Raw genomic sequence first — 20974 nt, forward strand, 5'->3', positions numbered from 1 at the left:
ATCATACCTTCCCTTCTTTGATCTTGGTTCCAATAATTTGTCTTCTTTGCTGAATGATCTCAATAAGAAGATCACACTCCTCCATCAATTTGGCTTCTTGACGTGATGCATTGACCTGCAGGATAGATAAAATGGCAAGCATTAATTTGGCCTTTGTTTTTAAGTAAATGCTCTTTTTAATGGAGACTAGTGTGTTTTTGGTAATTGCTGAAAAGATATTTAAATTTTAACTCTTCTAATGTGCAGGGAAGGCAAACATAAGGACTTACATGTTCACTCCTCATCTTGCATTCCTGGAAAAAATTATTATCCAATGATAGCAGTCTTTCTCCTAAACCAGACTCAGCTTCAAAATCTCTTAATACAACATGTACATAGCTACTACCACTTAGATAGAAATTGACACTTGAAATATATTTGCAATGCCTGCTTTTATATTTTGAATGAAAGTACAATTTTAGTCTGTCAACCAAAAGTAAGTTTAAAAAATGAATATTAGTAATTTATGGAAGAGAAATTACTATCAATATCTTTTGGACTAATTTCCCAAAAGCAAGGTAGCAAGGTTAATTCACATTCATTTAACTTTTCTCTTAAGCACAGATATCAACTTTGTATTTAATCACTATACATTTTTTTTAAAAACCAGGATAGCTAAATATTTTAATTAATCTTATGACATAATTTTAAATTTAACTTCTGTTACACTTCTGAAAGACCAAGTTTCTACAATGAAAGCATGTCATTCCCCTGGAAAGGTAGATCTTTATAGAATGGCTTGTATTTGAAGCTTTGAAGACTCATTGTATGCAGGGAGGGTTAGGATTAGCTCATTCTTGGCAACTGGGCTTGGGAAATACTCCGCACATGCTATTTCCTCCATCTCATGACAATTCCAAAATGCTTATTCACCGAGACCAAGAAACCACAGCTGTGGGAAATGGAGATAGCATGCGTGCACTTTATGATTTTAACACAGTGCAGGAGAAGCTGCAGTGTTACAAAGAATGGCAATAGCATTGATTACTCTAGCATGTCTCAGAAGGAGACCTGGCCCAGCCATTAAGCCCTTTTGATTTGGGATACTTTATTTAACTGAAGTAATTTCATTCTCTATGAATGAGATAAACTGGAAGTAGGGTCAGGAGTTCAGGATATAAATCCATTGGTGTCTGTTCACAGAAATCATGTCCTGTTTCCAGAGGCGAGAATTCCTTGACTTTTATTCCTGATCATTATAAGACACAGTAGAGAGACTACTCAAGACATCTTCTTATTGAGAAGATGATGGTCACTGCCCATTCACAGCAAACCACCAGACCGTGTCCTATGTCAGATTAGCACATAGATATGCTTGTGAATGATTAATAGCAAAAGAAGAAAAATTTAAAAATGCACTGATGGACAAGTACAGAAAGTGGAACTCAGGCTAGTATTTCAAAAAAGTTAATCATTGTGCTCAATTTCCCTTCCTTATTATTCTGTCATCATTTTATGTTCTCTTCAAACTCCTCTATTCTCAAAGAAATTTCTAGTCTTTCCTTTTGACCTCAAACTCAAATTAATAACTGACTATAGCCAAGAATTTCGGGGAAGTATCACCCTACACTTGAAAAGTAAAAATGAGCCCTGAGAACCAAGTTGTATTTGAGCAAGGTAAATTGAATAGGATAGGATGCAAGTTCGGTAAGGGAAGGGATCTGTATTAAATGAGGCATCTATTTCAAGCACCCAGAGCCGTATCTAGCACAGAATAGACATTAAAAAACTATCTGTTGAATGAATGGATAGTGAAAATAATCTCCCAAGAAGAGACAAGATAAAATGCAATTAAGTAAGTAGCTATCATGATATACTGCAAACACTCAATATGCAGGTATTAGATTTATTAGTTTTCTAGGATTGTGTAGACACAAAATTATGTCCTAAGGATTTTTTGGCAGGGGGAGGAGGATAGGATGTTGACTTTCTTTTACCGCCTTATTGACATATATTCCACATACCATAAAATTCATTGATTTATTAAGTGTATAGTTTTGTAGTTTTTAATATATTCAGAGTTGTACAACCATCATCACAATAGAGTTTTAGAACATTTTCAACATTCCCAAAAGAAATCCCATAACCATTAGCAAAAACTCCACATTCTCACTACCCATCTCCCTTCAGGCTTACAGAACCATTAATCTACATTTTATCTCTTTATGGATTTGCCTGTTCTGGACATTTCATGTAAATGGAATAAAATAATACATGATGTTTTATGTCTGGCTTATTCACTTAGCATCATGTTTTCAAAATTCTTTTATGTTGTAGCTTGTGCCAATTCTTCATTTTTTATTAGAGGCCCGTGTGTGTGTGTGTGTGTGTGTGTGTGTGTGTGTGTGTGTCCCTCAGCCCAGCCTGCTCTCTCTCCAATCTGGTACCCCTTGAAGGATGTCCGACTGCCTGTTTAGGCCCCAAGATTGGGCCTAAACAGGCAGTCAGACATCCCTCTCACAATCCAGGACTGCTGGCTCCCAATGTGCGCCTGCCTGCTTGATTGCCCCTAATAGCTTCTGCCTGCCAGCCTGATCAACCCCTAACCACTCCCCTGCCAGCCTGTACAACTCCTAACTGGTCCCTTACTGGACCGATTCCCCCTAACTTCCCTCCCCTGCAGGCCTAGTCACCCCTACTGCCCTCCCTGTTGGCCTGGTTGCCCTTAACTGTCCTCCCCTGCAGGCCTGGTCACCCTCACCTCCCTCCCTTGCAGGCCATCTTGTGTCCACATGGAGGTGGCCATCTTGTGTGTTGGAGTGATGGTCAATTTGCATATTATCTCTTTATTATATAGGATGTCAAATAATATTCCATTTTAGGGCTATACCATATTTTGGCTATCCATTCTTTATTATGTAAATTTTGGGATTTTTCTTTTTTTTGTTGTTACTATAAATACAATCGCTATGAACATTCATGTATAAATTTTTCTGTGCACATCTATAATAATAAAAGTGTAATATGCTAATTAGACCAGACATCCTTCCAGACAAAGCCAGGGCTGTGAGGGAAGCCCAGGTTCTGGGTGCCAGAGGGAAACTGCTATCTAGTGCACAGCATAGTAGATACTATCTAGTGCAGCAGTTGCCAACTGGTGGTCCGTGAGGTCCAAAAGGTTGGCAACCACTGCTCTAGTGTGTCCACAATCATTCTAAGTATTTGAGGGCAGGAAGGGTAGAACGGGAAGGAAAATTATATAAGTGAGAAACAGAACTTGCAGCTGGGGGAAGGAAGGCCTACTCTTGAATGAATTTCATGCACCAGGCCTCTAGTATGTATATATTCTTCTTGAGTATAGGAGTGGGATTACTGGTCACATGTCAACTCTATATTTAGCTTGAGAAACTTCCAAACTGTTTTTCCAACGTGGCTGCATCATATTATATTCCAACAAGAATATATGAGGCTTCCAATTTCTCTATATCCTTGTCAACACTTGCTATTGTCTTTTTAAATTTATACTAGTGAGTATGGAGCGGTATCTCATTGTGGTTTTGACTTGCATTTTTCCTGATAGTTAATAATGTTGAGTATCTTTTTATGTGTTTATTGGCCATTTGTACATCTGATTTGGAAATATGACTATCAGATCCTTTGCTCTATAATTGGGTTATTTGTCTTCTAATTATTGAATTATATGATTTCTTTATATATTCATCAAGTTCCTTACTAAGTATGTGATTTGCAAATATTTTCTCCCATTCTGTGGTTTGACTTTTTTTGTTGTTGTTGGTGGTGACCTTTGAAGCACAAAAGTTTTTATCTTGATTAAGTTCATCTTACCTATTTTTCTATTGTCACCTGTGCTTTTTAAAATGTGTTTTCTAAGTGATTTTTAGAGAGAGGAAGGGAGAGGGAAAGAGAGTTAGATACATCAATAAGAGAGAAACATCATAGATCAGCAGCTTCCTGCATGCCCTTTACTGCGGATCAAGCCTGCATCCCAGGCATGTGCCCCGACTGGGAATTGAACCAGTGCTCTCTTGGTTCATGAGTCGACATTCAACCATTGAGCCACACCAACTGGGCTGTCATTTGTGCTTTTAGTATCATAGATAAGAAACCTAATCCAAGGTCATGAAGATTTATGCTTGTTCTCTTAAAGTTTATCTCTTACATTTAGATCTATGATTCATTTTGAGTTAAGTTTTATATGTGATGCAAATTAGAGTCCAATTTTATTCTTTTACTTATGAATATCCAGGAGTCTAAGCACTGTTTATTGAAAAGACTGTTCCTTTCTCTACTGAAGTGTCTTAGTACTTCTGTCAAAAATCAATTGACTATATTGTGAGGTCCTCAGGTTTTGAGGTTGTTGCTAACATATTCTTTGTTTAAAGATATTCTGGTTTTTACTAAACCTGATGAAACCCCACTAGTAATCCTAGAGTAGGTGCCATGAAATGTGTGGAATACTATCGATAGCTCTACTCAGATGATAATATTAGGAGAGGAGTATCTTCACTTCTAAGTTTCCTATTTTATAAAATAAGGTGAATAATATCTACTCTTTCAACCACGTGGGATTATTGTGATAAATACATGAAATAATATGAGAGAAAATACTAACATTATGAAACCATGGACAAATCTGAGGTAGTATTATCTGCACTGATAAGTAGTTTTGTTAATAAACTATGATTTGGTTTGGGAACCATTTCACTCTCCCAATCACTGGGATTTGGGTTACTCTATGGAGGAAAACTGTCCCAGTTGCCATTGCAACATGGGTTCAACTTAACCCAAATTCTGACTATTCAATGTTTACAATGGATAGGTTTGTTTTACAAAACAATATGGACTGAGATCTACTTAGTTGGGCCAAATATGTTTTGAGAAAGCTCATACCACAACCACCACTGCCCCAAATTATAAATTCCCAGAAATTTAGAAACATGATTTGATAATTTTAGGCCAACCATTTTTCCTTAGATCTTTCAAGGAATATGGCGTTAACTCTCATTTGAAACCAGGAAAGTTGAATCTCTTCTTCTACTTTGATGAAGCTTCCAAATTTTATAACTCTAGCATTCTTATAAGGTACAATAAAATAAGTTGAATGCTATCCTATATTTCTCAAATTCTTCTACTACAAAGCAGCTTTCCATAATTTTGCTGTTTCATGTCACTTTAAAAAGTTAATGATTTGATTGGACTTTATTTCTTTAATGGTCTATATATTAATTCAAATATGGCAGGGTTTATTGGTTACTTGCAGTGTATTCAGGTGTTTCTAGTTTTCCAGTTTGGTTTGAAAGCTGGAAGTCCCTGGTTATGATTTTAGCTTTCATTTCTGATTTGTATCTTTTGATTCAGAAATCATTAAGGCTGAAGGAAGTGCATTGAGTAGGGCCAATGTAAGGATGCAAGAAATGACCCCAAAGTCTACTTTTATAGGTCTATACTTCCTCCTTTGTGTCTTAAGACTCTCTGGTCCCTAATCTAAAGCCAAGAGTGGAGATAACTAGGAGTGATGGCCAGTAGTAGGTGGGTAACTATTGTATATCACTTCTGGACCACAGTGGAAATGGAGCCCTTATCCTTCAGAGCCCTTGGCATTATTGGACACAATATAGCTTAAAATTGAGCTGTTTCCCCATTCTAGGCTCCTCTCTGTTACTTTTTCCCTCATTTCAATTATACTCAGTCACTTTCACCACATCCCGTTTGGGCATGCTTCTCCACATCTGGAGTTACAGCTTCCTTTCTCATCTGGAAATGGATCATTAAATCCCCATCATTGTCTTCTAATCCTTAGTACTAACTTCATCTCGTTACAGAATGCCCTAAATTAATTCTTCTACTGTTATAGCCCATCTCAATTCTTTCAGAATTTATTTCTCCTTTCAGGAGTTATTATAATATCTTTTAAAAGGTATCACCCTAATACCTTTATTGAGGCTGCAAGAGCCATAGCTGATATCAAGCATGCTCAAGTCATGACTACTCTTAGGAAACACTTGCGGCTTTCCATTTCAAAGAGCTAAGCACACTATTGATTATTTCATCTATCCATTCTAATACCAGCAACTGGGTTCTCACAGTCTATCAGACAGCTTTCCAAGTACTGGGCATGCAGTGAGGTCCAAGAGAGACAACGTTCTCATTATCACAGAGTTTACATATAAGCGTAAAGGAACAGGCTGAACAACTCAATAAATAAATACAAGTTTCAAATCATGACATGTACAAAGGAAATTAAAGAGAGTAACATACTCTGTTAATGCATACAGCTGAGAGTAGGATCCTTTTTATTGTTAGAAAAACATTCTCTGAGCAGTCTGCCGGGAGATGAAAAGGAACTGGCCAAAAGACGTGGAAAGGGTGTTTGCTTGTAGGTAGTCATGACTCTGCTTTTCTTTCTCGAATTTCTTTGGGTGACATTGGTTAATAAAACCATACAGGTTTCAGGTGTACAAGTCTAAAATATAACAGCACCATAGCGCATTGTGCATTCACCACCCCAAGTCAAATACGTGTGGCTTTTTCACATGCAGGATGACTTGTTTGTAGGATTTAGGATTATAATTTGTGTGAGAGGGATGTATGTGTGTGTGTATTTCCCTTAAGGTCAATGGTTCAATGTTAACCAATGTTCCTGGCTACTTTATAGAACATAAACACCGTGAATAATGAGAGTACGTAGTTTGTAGTTACCTATTTACCTACTATCTAGCGCAGCGGTTGCCAACCGGTGGTCAGTGAGGTCCGAAAGGTTGGCGACCGTTGATCTACTGTGTTCATAATCATTCTAAGTATTTGGCGGCAGGAAGGGTAGAATAGGAAGGGAAATTACATAAGTGAGAAACATAAGAACAGCATCTTCTGTTAGCCCTAACCCCTGCCTCCTATTCCTATGGTAATTTTGCTGCTTCTCTTTGACAGACTATCACGTTCTGACCCTGTTACAGCCCTAATGAAAGAGAAATCAGAAAGCTGCACAATGAAGTGAGCATAGAAGGTCAACACTCATGTCTGACTCTCCTAGCCCTGAGGGCCACTCAGCCTCATTGACACTCACATCAGATACCAATAATCAGTTGCAGTTCCATGTAAGTTGCCACTGGGTGCACAGCTTATCTGTTTTTTCTAGAAATGCAGTTACACGTGCTCATTCCTCAGATTAATTAATGATAACATAAACAGGTTGGCTATTTTCTCCAGAGCAGTTGGTTAGCAATGCCTAACAAAGAGTCCCATTGCTAAGTTTTCCGGTATAATAGCGTTATAGTATTTCACAGAAGGGGTGGGCTGAGGCAGACCATTTATTATTTTGTTCTTGTCATATATGTATAAACATTAAAGGGATTTAATTACATACACACACACTAGAAATTGGACTACGTGTCTGTGAAATGTTCTTTAGTCTGTAAACAGTTTCTAAGTATATCGAAAAACTTGCTCTTTTCATTTGACTTGTATTTTACTGCAAAAGGAGATGTTCAGGGCAGCATATAAACATCATTAGATTTCAGACATGTGTGGCCTTAACATCTTTGAAAATACTGTATGGAACTCTTAGAAGGAATGAAACATCAATGGGGAAAAGATCTGGCTAGTTTTCACAGTGATATTGAGCTGATTCATATGCGTTTTAAAAATCCCCATCAACTCAGTTAAGTTAGCCATCTCTAAATTATCAGAACAAAACCTTTTCATTCCTCTTGTGGAAAGGATATGCTGACTTGATAGATCACTCTTATTCATACACAGATGCAAACACTAAAAGTGAGCTGGGAGGAGATAATCCCGGTGTGTTGGAGAAAGGACATTGTATTTCAGAGTGAGAAAAGAAGTCACTGGCATTGCATAATTCCAGCCACCACTCACTTTCAGTTCCTGGGGAATGGTGCTCCTTTATCCACGCAGCCCATGAGCGCCCCTACCACACCGGCCCACCTTGACTGCACTCTAGAAATTGTACCATCAAACTGCAGCCCCTCTGGTGTAAGAATCCAAACCTTGCTGTCCTTGAGATCACTACCAACAATGGGGAGACTGGGGGTTGAAAGACAAATGTTTACTTTACAAATCTGCCTAAAATCAGTCCTCATGGCAAAAGCAATGCTGGACCATGGTTCAAATCACGGTGACCTTGCGAAAGGTACAAATATAGCAAACAATAACAGCAACAGATACCATCTTTGGAAATAGTTTATCTGTTGATGTTATTGTTTAAATTCAATAGCACTTTTCTCTATTGATAAGAATATGTAATTTTCTGTCTGCATACAAATATAAAGGGGTTGGTGTAATTATATCCCAATAACACTCTTATTGAATATTGTTATATGTCCATAACAATAACATCGCGCTCCAAAAGACAAACACTGGGGGACTGCACTCCACTCTGCCCAGGGCTGGAGCAACTGAAATACAAATGAGCTCCATGTAAGCTGAACATTTGGCCAGGGAGGTGAGGGGACAGGGAACGCCTGTATTTAAGTGGGCTCTCTGCCCTGCCGTGGACCCTGACCAGGTGCAAAGAGAAATATGAGGATCTGAGGGTGCTTTGGATTTTATTGCCAAAGGCAGCTGAGATGAACATTCCAGACCCTGGGGCAGCAGGGAGACAGAGCTGCCAGAAGGAACAATGAAAGGGACTCTAATACTTGAGTTTGTATATAAAACGGAGCCAAGCAGAACTGAGTAAGAGCAGACTGTATTACTGTAATTCATCTAATATGTTTATATGTAATCTTCACCCTGAAACTCCCTCACACCAAAGTCAAATATTTGTGAACCCAGCTCAAGTAGATGAGAGCGAGAAGAATGGGCAAGTTCCCAGGGTCCCTGTCTTTGGAAAAGAAGCCAAAGTATAGAACAATATTTTAAAATATTTAATATGTGAATTTAATATTGGACATTTTTGACTAAAACTTTTAAAATCCAAGCAAAGACTTTTCAGAAGAACAGAAATGGAATCCCTTCATAAAATGCTTTTGGTGGAAAGTAACAGTAGTGGGGCCTTTATCAGTGACGTGGTGGAAAATGTACATATTGATTAACCATCCAGAGGGTTTTGCTATATTTCTGTGGTGGGTACAAAAAATAGTTCCCAGGAACCTCATGATAAATCCTCTGTTCGTGAGGTTTCCAAGATTATGAAGCTTGGATGTTGGATAGGGAGTGAGATGCTATTGATAGTGGCAACACACTGTGGTGAACTGGGCAACAGAAGTCTTCTTAGAAATAAAACACAACTATAACAATACGACAAAACTGTCCCACCAGAATGCCACCGCTAATGCCTTTAACTTTGAAGCTTCACACAAGAACTTTCTCTCTCAGGAGGAGCACATACAACAGGCCTATCCAAGCTGCTGTTGATGTTAACTTTTCAGTAAAACAAAATCGTCAAGCAAGGTGAAATCATTTAGTGTGAACAGGGCAATAGAAGGCAGTAGCTCAGAACTCAGGGTCCTTAAGAAGTCTTCCTTAGCACGAATGCCAGGTTTTCTTACATCATGTTGTAAGACCTTAGGCATTTGCCTAAACTACTCATTTCTCAAGTTCCTCATCTGCATAATGAAGAAAATACCAACTATTACCTGGTAGACCAGGTGTTCCCCCAGGGCCGTGGTCAGCAAACTGTGGCTTGCAAGCGATATGCGGCTCTCTGGCCCCTGAAGTGTGGCTCTTCCACAAAATACCACGGCCTGGGCGAGCCTATTTTGAAGAACTGGCATTAGAAGAAGTTTAAATTTTAAAAAATTGGCTCTCAAAAGAAATTTCCATCATTGTACTGTTGATATTTGGCTCTGTTGACTAATGAGTTTGCTGACCACTGCCCCAGGGGCTATCTGCAATGGCTGGAGACATTGTCAGTTGTCACAAATGAGGGTAGAGCAGAGGGGAGCGAAGGGTATGCTCCTGGAATCTAGTTGGTAGGAGCCATGGATGCTGCCAAACATCTAACAATGCCTAGGACAGTCCGCCCCCCCCTCCCCCGCACCCAGAGAATTATCCAGCCAGTGTAACCCAAATGTCACACGTGCTGAGGTAGAGAAACCCTGAGGTAGGTGGTGAGAACTAAATGAGTTAGTAAATGAAAGGCCATTAAAAAATGCTTGGCACGTGGTGATTATTTAATAAATGCTAACGATCACTATCGCTAACAAACTCTGCTTATTTGGAATGTCCATGTACAAGCAACATGGTGGGTTCTAGGACCAGTCAGCCTGTGTTGATTACTTAGAGACTTTATAGCAAGAATCAAAACTTCCATCTATAGCTTTCATCAAAATAATGGTTTGGAAGGTATAACATGAGGACTAACTCCAGAATTTTGGGAGTCACTTTCAAATCCCAAATACAATCTTTAAAAGTTCCTTCTTGGTGCAGCTAGGGAGAGGGGGAGAACAGAGAAAAGTATCCATGATGAAGAACAGGAGTTGGGAAACTTTGCTGTAAGGGGTAGAAGTAAACATTTAATTTTGTTGACCATATGGTCTCTGTTGTAACTGCTCAGTGCCACTGCTGTAAGAAAGCAGCCACTGACAATATATAATCAAATGGGCATGGCTGTTCCAATAAAACTTTCTTTATAAAAAGAGGTGACAAGGCACATTTGGCTCTAGGGTCATCGTCTATCAACCTCTAGCATAGAGGAAAAGGTTATGGACTTTGTAGCCCAAAAGCTACAGGTATAAAAAAATGAGTTGAATTTCTGTGAGAATGTTGCTCATTTGCATACTTTCCATGAAAATATCTGTAGGCTGTCTGGCACATAGTAGGTGCTTCATGAACATTAGTTTTCTTCCTTTAAGACATGAGCAGTTGTAATGACTGCATTCAGAGGATTTCGATTTGAAAATGAAAATACACTTGCAGTATGATTTTTCCTTTCCCCATGATGTCCTGCTCAATTCTGTCAGTTGTAATAAATGCTGCTCTTCCATGGGCGTTTTTCTGAGTACACTCAACACACTTCAAGCTTGCACTCTTGGCATTAATGCCACAGACTGTGTGTGTGTGTGTGTGTGTGTGTGTGTGTGTGTGTGTGTGTATTGGTAACTGTTCAACGCAGTTTCAAAGAAGCAGCAGAATGGAAGGTGTTGCTCATAATTCATTCAAAAACAATAAGTCCCTCCCTTCCTTTCTCTTATTAATTACACATATTATAAAACAAATGCTTCACACCCTTCCGTTTGGGTTGGGCACACAGAAAAAAAATTAAGCAGCTGTCATGGGCACTTGTCTCTATGAAGTCTCTGTCATCAAGTTTCTGAGAAGTGATACTTCCAAGTAATTTTCAACAAATATATTTTTGCATTTACCCTTTAGACATTGTGGTCAAAACTTAAAAAACAAAACCCAAAAAACTTACAGGCGAGGATGGTTAAATGAGTGCCGGGAGGATGGAGGTGATGTGTTTCAGGGAAGGGAAGTCATTTCCAATGGAAAGAGGAAGCGTCTATCCCACGACCTTCCATTACTCATTTCAATCTCACATGCCATTTCTCATTAAGTGGCATTCTTTTTAGTTGTTTGCCATGATTCCTGAATAGAGATGTGCTGGAAAAATACAAAGTTGGGCTCCTATTCAGGCTTGAGTTACTCAAGGATAGAAGCCATCTGCTCCCCTGCAAACGTGTGAAGAATGAGGACTGGATCCCTGCTCTTTGCTACGCTGTACAGTGAGGGAAACAGTGTGGATGAAATCACCAGTGAGGCTCGCACTTGGAAGTACAACTGGAAAATCTGAAGCTCTGTTTCTGTCGTTCTGGTGCATCCACAGTGATATCTATGAAACATCTTGCCTGGGTGTCACGCTGGGGTACCAGCAGAGCTGGTAGACTGATTTTTAAATATCTGTGTTGCCTGGTGTTTAATATTCACATTTATTCAAATACAGTGAGAGAGGAGAGTTTAGGGAAATGAAATGTGAGTTATGGTTACGCTGGGAAAGGGGATTTGTGCTATCATCCCATTTTAGAGAAGGTCTGCAGACTCTGTTCTCCAAGCAGGTCAGGGAACTAGGCTGGAAGCACAAGTTGTGGCCAGGAAATGCCAGTAGAGGGTGGGGAGTGAGATAAGGAAAGGTATGAAGCCAGTGAAGTGTGCCTTCCCAAGACCAATGTGGGCAATCGGAAATGAATCCCAGTGGGTTGCTTCGGGACACAGTGCAGAACACTCCAGCTGATGGGGAGGAAGAGTGGTACTTAGCTACCCCGTTTCCCCGAAAATAAGACGTCTTATATTAATTTTTTCTCCCAAAGTTGTGCTAGGTCTTATTTTCAGGGGATGTCTTATCTTTCTATGTGCTAGGTCTTATTTTGGGAGGATGTCTTATTTTTAGGGAGACACGGTAATATCCTCCATCAGTGGCTGCTTGAAGGCTGCTGGCAGTGGATGGGCAAAACTCCCCCAGGCCAAGTTTCAGGGGTTTGCAGCTGGAAGCGCCCAGGCCAGAGGACATGGGCCTGGCACTGAAGGCTACAGACAGGAGTACTTCCTTTTCAGGGACTAAATCTGGCCACTTCCTAAGGAGGACTCTCATGGATGTCAGAGGGCACAGGGTCCCATTCGCCCAGCTCTTTCTCTAATAGCGATCTTTAATCTCATGGCACAAGAACTAATTCCTAAAAGTCTGCAGCACTCCAAAAAATAAACATTTTGTTGATGTCACAAAAAAATAGATATAATTTTGATTCATTCACACCAGATGGCTATTGTGTTGCCTGTTGTCGGTTTTTTTTTTTTTTTTTAACCTGACAATCTAAAAGAAAAGTCAGTGCCTTGACTAGCTAGCCAGGTACTGCAGGTGTTAAAAACTCCTGAGGCACACTGGTAGAAAATCACCGTTCTAAAGCTCCAAAGACTTAGGACTAATTGCGGCGCTGAACAGGGTTTTCATTTAACAGTGCTTTCTATCCTCACCTTGGTCATTCCTGACTTTGGGGCCACAGTCTACCTACAAGCATTCATTTGCAACTGACCATGAATGGGACTCAATTTGAGCAATGGCAGGCAAAGTTGCCTGGGGAAAAAGCACACCAAATCTAGTAAGTCAGACTAAAATATGTATATTTGCTTATCTAGATGCCCCACACTTTTCCATTATTTCAACTCATGGTGAAATTACTGTCTTTCTAAAACAATGGCTTTACAGTTTGAAGCTTCCATAGGCACAGTTTCTACGAGTAAAATTGAATTTTAACAAACTTGAGTTAGGGATTACTCCATTATCTGAAAGGTCAACTGTATTTCTGTATACAAACCTGACAGATGTTGCCTTCTCACCTTGCTACCTGGGAAACAGAATGCTCTTTCTATGACTGTCAGGATAAGGATGGCGGAGACAGCATCCTGCCAGGTAATGGAAACACTGCTTGCTTTAATTTTCTCACCAAGAACAAAGCCTTCTTGTTGTTTAATGGAACATTTAAAAGCCGGCCTCATGAGCATACTTCTCATTTTTTTGGAGACCACAAACAAGAGGAATTCTTTAAGGCCATTTCATGAAAAACAGAAGGAAAAAATACTTTATTCTACAAAAATTAAAGCAACCCTTTGTTTGAGTAGCCAGAGCCTGACTCCAGGTTAGCACTGGCACATGTTCTCTGGGCATCTGTTGGCACTGTTTCCCCAGGCAGCCATTCTCTCATTAAGATGAGCTCGAAGCCATGTCAGCAATATGAAAAAAACAAAACAAAAACACAACCACACACCTTTATTTAGGATCTAATCCCTGTGGTCTCAGGATCTATATATGTAAAAGGCTAATATGCTAAGTGTCCCTCTGACCATCTGACTGGTCACTATGATGTGCACTGACCACCAGGGGGCAGAAGCTTAACACAGAAGCTGCCATGATGTGCACTATCCATTTACAAAAAACAGCACCACGGACCTGGTGCCAACAAAGCAAGACTCAGCTTCCCCCAAGGGGGACAAAGGCCCTGCTGTGACAGCCCACCAAATCACAGCCAATGTTGCTGAGGCCCCATAGTGCAAAATACGGCCCACAGCCCAGCCCAGCCCAGCCTGAAAATGGTGGCTATGGCAGCCAGGTAATGATGTCATGTGGCAACACCTGGCTTCTTCTCCCTAGCAACTAGCCTCCTTGGAGTTTCTTTAGCCCAGGAACATGACTTGCTTTATAGCCAGGTACAAACATTTTACACTTTAAATGTCTGTGAAGCGTTTTCTTGTGCCTAATCTCATCTGATCCTCACAGAAGTCCTGGAGTAGGTATATAGGAGACTCAGTGGAATCCTACTGTCTTTTCATCAGCAGGAAAACAGAGATTTAGAAAGTTTAAAAATTACCCAACTGAAAAGAAGTAAGAAATGGTGGACCTTGAAAATGACTTCAGGTTTTCTCACTGTACAGAATATAGTCAAACACTGCAGCAGTTAAATATTTTACTCTTTGTTCTCCCTGTGTGATCTACAATAATAATCTGCTTTGTGTTGCTGGCAATTACCTGAAAGAGAAGTTGGGGTGCTTCACTGAGCTAGAAAAAGTTTTGCTAAATCAGAAAGCAGGTCTAATTAAGCAAGTTTAATATTTATATATAAATATATAACATATAATATGTTATATTATATATTAATACATTATATATTTATATATAATATATATACATTAGCCATTTATATAAGGCTAAGTTGACTCGCACATGCCCAATACATACAAAGCTCTCACTGGTGCCAAATGCACGCCTGTGTTTTGTTCTGTCATTGTTGATCGTGAATTTGGTTGACACTTCTATTATAAAGGGCGAATAGCAATATTAAAATGTTTCTTCTATTGTAATTAATTTCCTTTCAATGTGCACAAATCTGTGCACTAGGCCACTAGTTTCCAGATAACATGCTAAATGAAGAAACATTTTGTACCAAAAAGAAACAAGTCAACACTCTACCCTTGCAAACCCTGTTAATCACACTGAGAACCACCACATATTTTCATTCAGTGCTTATTATGATCCTGGCAGCGAACTAAACTGTTGATACAGCCCCTGCTTCTCAGTATCAAGTTTTACTTCTTTCTCTGCTTAAAGTGTAGGTGCCTAAAGCTACTGGTTTGCAGAGCTCTTTGCAATAGTCTTAGTAGATCAGGAATGACAGTGAGAGGAAATAAGGATGCTCTGATTTCTCCACGAATGAGGAGGCTGTTATTGGGGTCTTGGTGACAATACACAAAGCAATCCTATGGAATTGTTGAGTGCCAACAATGTGTAAAGTGCCACTTGAGGACCTGTATATAAATTTTACTTCAATTAAAAAAATCTATATGGGCACTTAACTGATTTATGGTTGGAATTGATTGTTTAATGGAGTGGAGTCTGTTCAACTTGGGTTAATCAAACATTGAGTTAAGGACTCTTGAGAATGATTATTCTTGGCTTTATAAAATTCCTTGGGTTTATGAGTAGAATAATGAGATTCATAACTTGAACTTAAAAGCTTAAGGAAAACTACATGGTGATTTGTTGATATAGATACAGTCCTTGGGCAGAAATTCTCATGGTATCTAAGTGGATGTCTATTCCCTCTTCTAGTTGGATGGACTCCTTGGGAAACAGGATGGTAGCTTTATTTTCCTAGTATCTCTTGCATTTAGCACACAGCACATGACTTATGAATGAGGTATAAAATATTGTATTTCTATCACTCCAGAAAGTACACTTGAGCCCATCTCCCAGTAAATTCTCACTCAATCTAAATAAAAATCATTATTCATATTTTTATCACCAAATTCCTGTAACATTTTAAATTGCATTGATAAATGTAACATATTCAATTTAGTTGATAAGCACTTTAAATGCCTAATGGGGTAAAAATAAAATCCTAACAAGGTAAACCTCCCCCAATCCTTAAGTAGCTCTTAGAAATCCAATAAATTAAACTTACAAATGTAGTGAAATTCAAGCTCTCTTAAACATTACAATTTTGGTTTGAAACAAACTTTTATGCTTATAACTTAAAATCACAGGTCTAAAATAAATTGCATGTTTTAGATTGGAATCTCAAAGCTAACCTGTCAAATTTCTGTAAAATGTCATATTCTCTTAAATGCTACAAACCCTTAAAATACAAACATATGTTTTAGTCCTAAATTGTTCCACAAAATATTGATTCTATGGATATTATTTAAGTCTCCATCTTTATACAAAATTCTCATACCTCTTGGGGGATGAAGAACAAAAGAGCTTTATTTCCTAAAGGAAGCAAACTGGTCATCTCAAAGACATTGAGGTCACCAGGTCAAGGATTAATGGCCAAAGATTTGAGAGGAATTCACAAGGTTCTACTGGTACTACAGTAGCATTTTCATCGGGCCCCTGTTATGGTGGGTTGGACAGCATTTGCACTTCCCCAGCACATGGGATTGTTTCTTGCCATGAGAATGCCCCTAGGAATCTAACTTATTAATCATCTCTTTCAACTCAATCATCTGGTTTGAATAGCTGACATTCAGTAACCGCTCTAGTTGTTTTACTACTTGATTGGATTTAGTCCATTTATTTATTGGCCAATTCTTGTGTCTTGCTTCAAGTCACATTCCTCTGGTCATTTGAATGACATCCACCTCAAAAAGCTATTGGGATAATTAAATCAGGAAGTGATGGGACATTGGTCATTATTGTTTTTGTGTACATTTGCATAAGCCATGCTACTTTTCCTATCAATACACTACAGGCTATACCTTATTGTGGACCCGAAGCCACTCGAAATAGTCATCATCTCCTGACACCTGCAAGGTTGGGCAAAGAAGCATCTTCCCAACCTATGGCTTCCTTGAACTTTATCACAGCCTGGTGTAGAGCTTGCCTGGTTAGAGAATTAGGCTACCATGATAGTTTTCATCACCTCATATGTATGAACTTGCTATATCTAGTGAAAATACTTTTAAAAACATTGTTAAAAGCTCTATCATAAATTCCTAGGTTGGGAAGTTACCTCACTTGGTTGTAAAAATCTTTATTTGTGCTGCTCCTCACTGAAAACCCTTTGCATTCATTCAGTGGTAGCCTCAGGCTTTTTAAATAGCTGAATTTAACATTTCATCTTTCTGTTCCAAACAAAAGTAACCAGTGCTACAATTATGCTCTTGTTAACGAACATTTTATATGCATGATTCAATTATTTTGCTGGGGAATTTCAAAATTAGAACAAAGATCTTCAGTTTTCACTATAGCATTTAGCAATTAAAATAGAAGTTAATCGAATGAAGGTAAAAGATGATGTGTCCCATTTCTCTCAGAATCTGTGACAAAGGTAATTTGCAATTTCAGCTTATCATAAAAAGCAACTTTATATTCATTTATTAAGAAAGAGAATTTAAACTAGATATTGAGAACCAGAAACTACAGAAGTTGGTTTAATAACAAAATGATGCGTGGTTGGGATTGTGCTTGTCTCTGAATAGCATGCATAGGAGCAATAATGGGACCCAGTCTTCTGCCCCACAATCACCTTTTCACCTGGCATCATTCCTCTCCCACCTCTGACTCTCTTACCTGAATCCAACCAACTACCCATATCTCATGTGAAAGCTGAGTTAGTACTGCAATGGCCATTTCTTAAATTTGTCACAACCTATTCTTATTATTCTTGATATTGTGCCAGAAATATCACTTCTGCTGCTCTAGTCAAGTATCTCAAAATATTTCAAGGCAAGGCAGTTGTGTGTGGACTAGTGTAGGGGAGATGTGATAAAGAATTCCTGTAATATGTGAAAAAGACACATTAGAATACATCACTAGCTGAAACCGGTTTGGCTCAGTGAATAGAGCGTCGGCCTGCAGACTGAAAGGTCCCGGGTTCGATTCCAGTCAAGGGCATGTGCCTTGGTTGCAGGCACATCCCCAGTAGGGGGTGTGCAAGAGGCAGCTGATCGATGATTCTCTCTTATCGATGTTTCTAGCTCTCTATCCCTCTCTCTTCCTCTCTGTAAAAAAATCAATAGAATATATATTTAAAATAAATAAATAAAATACATCACTAAAACCATGTCTTCTCTCTTCATTCCTACTGCTCACCCATGGGGCCCCCAATTAAGGCCTATTGTTTCACATCCATAGTCTTGGAAATCTACATTACTAAATGCAAATATGTCAGAGGTACTTTCTTCAGAGGTACATACATGTGATCACACTCCAATCTGAGCCACCTGGTAGAATTCTGAATATGACACAATAGTCATTCCATCCAAATGGACAGATTAGCAAATAGTGAAAGGTTGGATCATGTTTTTTTTTTTAATTAAATTATTATTTTTGTACATATACCAATCCCCCCCCCCCCCCGTACATACCTGGATCATGTTTTTGAAAAGAGTTTCAAAGCTGAACTTTGGAAATGTCATTCTGAAAGTAAAACTAAACCAAACCATTCATTCATTCATTCAAGATTAATCTCTTATTCCAAAATACTGAAAGACTTTCTACTGATGTCTTCTCATTATTCCTCATGAATATAATTAAAAGGTAACAGGACCCAATATCCTTTATAAATCAAGTTTTTAAAGACAAGAGTATTGAATCTAAGGAGAGACATTGAAAGATGTGCTACAGATTATTTTAATAAGCAGTAAATTTCATCTCCACTGAGCAAAGCTAAATTTGCTTCATGAGTTGTCAATTACAGCAAATTTTGAGTAAACTGGATACGTAACCCTTACACACATGCAGGAGTCAAAACATGCACTTTCTCCAGAGACAATGAATTTCTGTGCAGTTGAGAATTCCTTTTTTCCTTTGTCACAGGAATCCTAAGACTTGAACGTGGGAGATAAGCCTTTACCACAGTGCCTCATCATAATCTAGTTTCCAAATGCCATTGTATCTGAACTGTCACATTATCATCATCCCAGAGCTGTTTGAAGGAACAGCCATGGATGACTGTGGGTTATCTCATGTGGTTTAATGAGGCCCAGAATCTGACTCAAGTTATACCTTGAGCTCTTTCTCATGAGGGCTCAGATGGGGTAAGAATCTAACCCTTATCTGCTAGTGAAATGGATTATAACTTTGGACATTCAAGTTGGCCCCTAGCAGGATCTACATCATCCAAGATCAGACACCGGTCCACAATACTCAAACATCATGTGTGGTGTTCAGGTGTGGTCTGAATCCAATGGCTGTAGATGAAGCAATTGCCAAGGTCTCCACAGGGAAAGAGAGAGTGCTTTGATATAAAACTGCACAACAAAATTAATTTAAACTTGAAAGTTCATCTTCCCAGCAATTTCCCCCCTTATTTCAAAGTTTACAGTTGAATGTCTCCAGGGCTTGGTGAATGCCTGAAACATTTTCTAGAGACCCTATCTGGTTTTCCAAATCAATTTTCACCATTTCTTACAAGGTGCCATAACACATCACCCTCTTTCCTTTACTTGCCAGAACTTGGTCACTCCACATGTCACCTAACATTGAAAAACCTCAGAGAAAGCCAGTAAGAGAACAATCTTTCTATTAAAATAAAAGAAAAAAAAAGTTTCAAAACTTAGTGTGAAAAATAATAGCAAAAGAAACTTTTAAAAAAGTTATTACAAGCAAGGCAAAATAAGCCAAAGGGGCTAATGCCAGGACTTCGATGGGTTGCTGGCTTAGAGGATTGCCTTCTAGTTTGAGCCCAGGAAAGGATGGTGAGGTCAGCTGAGCCTTTATCTTCTCCAAACTGCTATTAGCCACCCTCCGGTAGCTTTTCCTTATCATCTCACTGTGGTTTCAGTCAATGGTCATTGGTAATTCCCCAAATGAACATTGATTGTGTGCTCAGCTGATGTATTCACTCAAAAGAACTTGATTCTCAGAATGTGTGAAGAATTTGGTACCCATCAGTGATTCTAAGTATTTGCTCAGCAAATAAATTAGGTCCTCTGATTTTTATTTTTAATTTTTTTAAACATACATTTTATTGATTTTTTATAGAGAGGAAGAGAGAGGGATAGTTAGAAACATCAATGAGAGAGAATCATCGATCAGCTGCCTCTTGCACACCCCCTACTGGGGATGTGCCCTCAACGAAGGTAACATGCCCTTGACAGGAATCGAACCTGGGGCCTTTCAGTCTGCAGGCCGACGGTCTATCCACTGAGCCGAACCGGTTTCGGCAGGTCCTCTGATTTTTAAAAGAAAAGGATGGGATGATGAAGAGGAAAAGTCCAAATTTAACCTAGAAATGTTTAAGTTCTACAGCTGACCCAAATTTTGATTACTTCCTATAGGTTTGTCCTACATCCCATATATAACTGACTTCAAACTCATTCCACTGGAATTTTCTACTGTATTTCTCTCCTGAAGAAAACAAAACCCAGTGACTAAAACCGCACTAGGTTTTAGAATTCCAACCACCGATTTACACACAAGCATTTCTTGAGAGTCTAGCTGATACTGCTCTTTCAATGCCTTTACCTCCTGAGTCCTAAACTGCCTGGCCTTCATACCCTTCATATCTAGTTTTTAAGAGATTTGGTATTTACTATAAAAACAAATTTCATGCCCTAACCAGTTTGGCTCAGTGGATGGAGCATTGGCCTGCAGACTGTAGGATCCCAGGTTCGATTCCAGTCAAGGGCATGTACCTTGGTTATGGGCACATCCCCAGTAGGGGGTGTGCAGGAGACAGCTGATCGATGATTCTCTCTCATCGATGTTTCTAACTTTCTATTCCCTCTCTCTTCCTCTCTGTGAAAAATCAATAAAATATATATTTAAAAAAATATTTTTTTAAGAAGAAATAACTGCTAAAAAACAAAAAAACAAACATTTCATTTGCTTACACTGATTTTGAAAACAAGTTATGAAAACAATGGGGATGGGGGAGACCTTCAAACTCCTTTCATTCTAAAGAAAAGCAGAGTGAATCTCAGGAAGGAGGTGTGGACTTATAAGGATGTGGCATTTCCTCAGGATTCTGTGGGAACTCATTGATTTCATTTACAACAATTGAGAGTTGCCTCTGAGCTTTGAGTT

The 20974-nt window shown here is 38.9% G+C and overlaps 1 protein-coding gene across 4 annotated transcripts in view; it reads right to left on the minus strand.

Moving 5' to 3' along the window:
* MID1 (midline 1) overlaps positions 1 to 20974 on the minus strand; it is a 336706-nt gene that overhangs the window by 42297 nt on the left and 273435 nt on the right. For all 4 annotated transcript variants that reach the window (XM_036420484.2, XM_036420488.2, XM_036420483.2 and 1 more), the window contains exon 4: positions 8 to 115. In XM_036420484.2, the coding sequence (XP_036276377.1) occupies positions 8 to 115 (108 nt within the window). The remainder of the gene's footprint in view (positions 1 to 7; positions 116 to 20974) is intronic.

Source organism: Pipistrellus kuhlii, unplaced genomic scaffold (assembly GCF_014108245.1).
Source record: "Pipistrellus kuhlii isolate mPipKuh1 unplaced genomic scaffold, mPipKuh1.p scaffold_m20_p_69, whole genome shotgun sequence".
NCBI lineage: Eukaryota > Metazoa > Chordata > Mammalia > Chiroptera > Vespertilionidae > Pipistrellus > Pipistrellus kuhlii.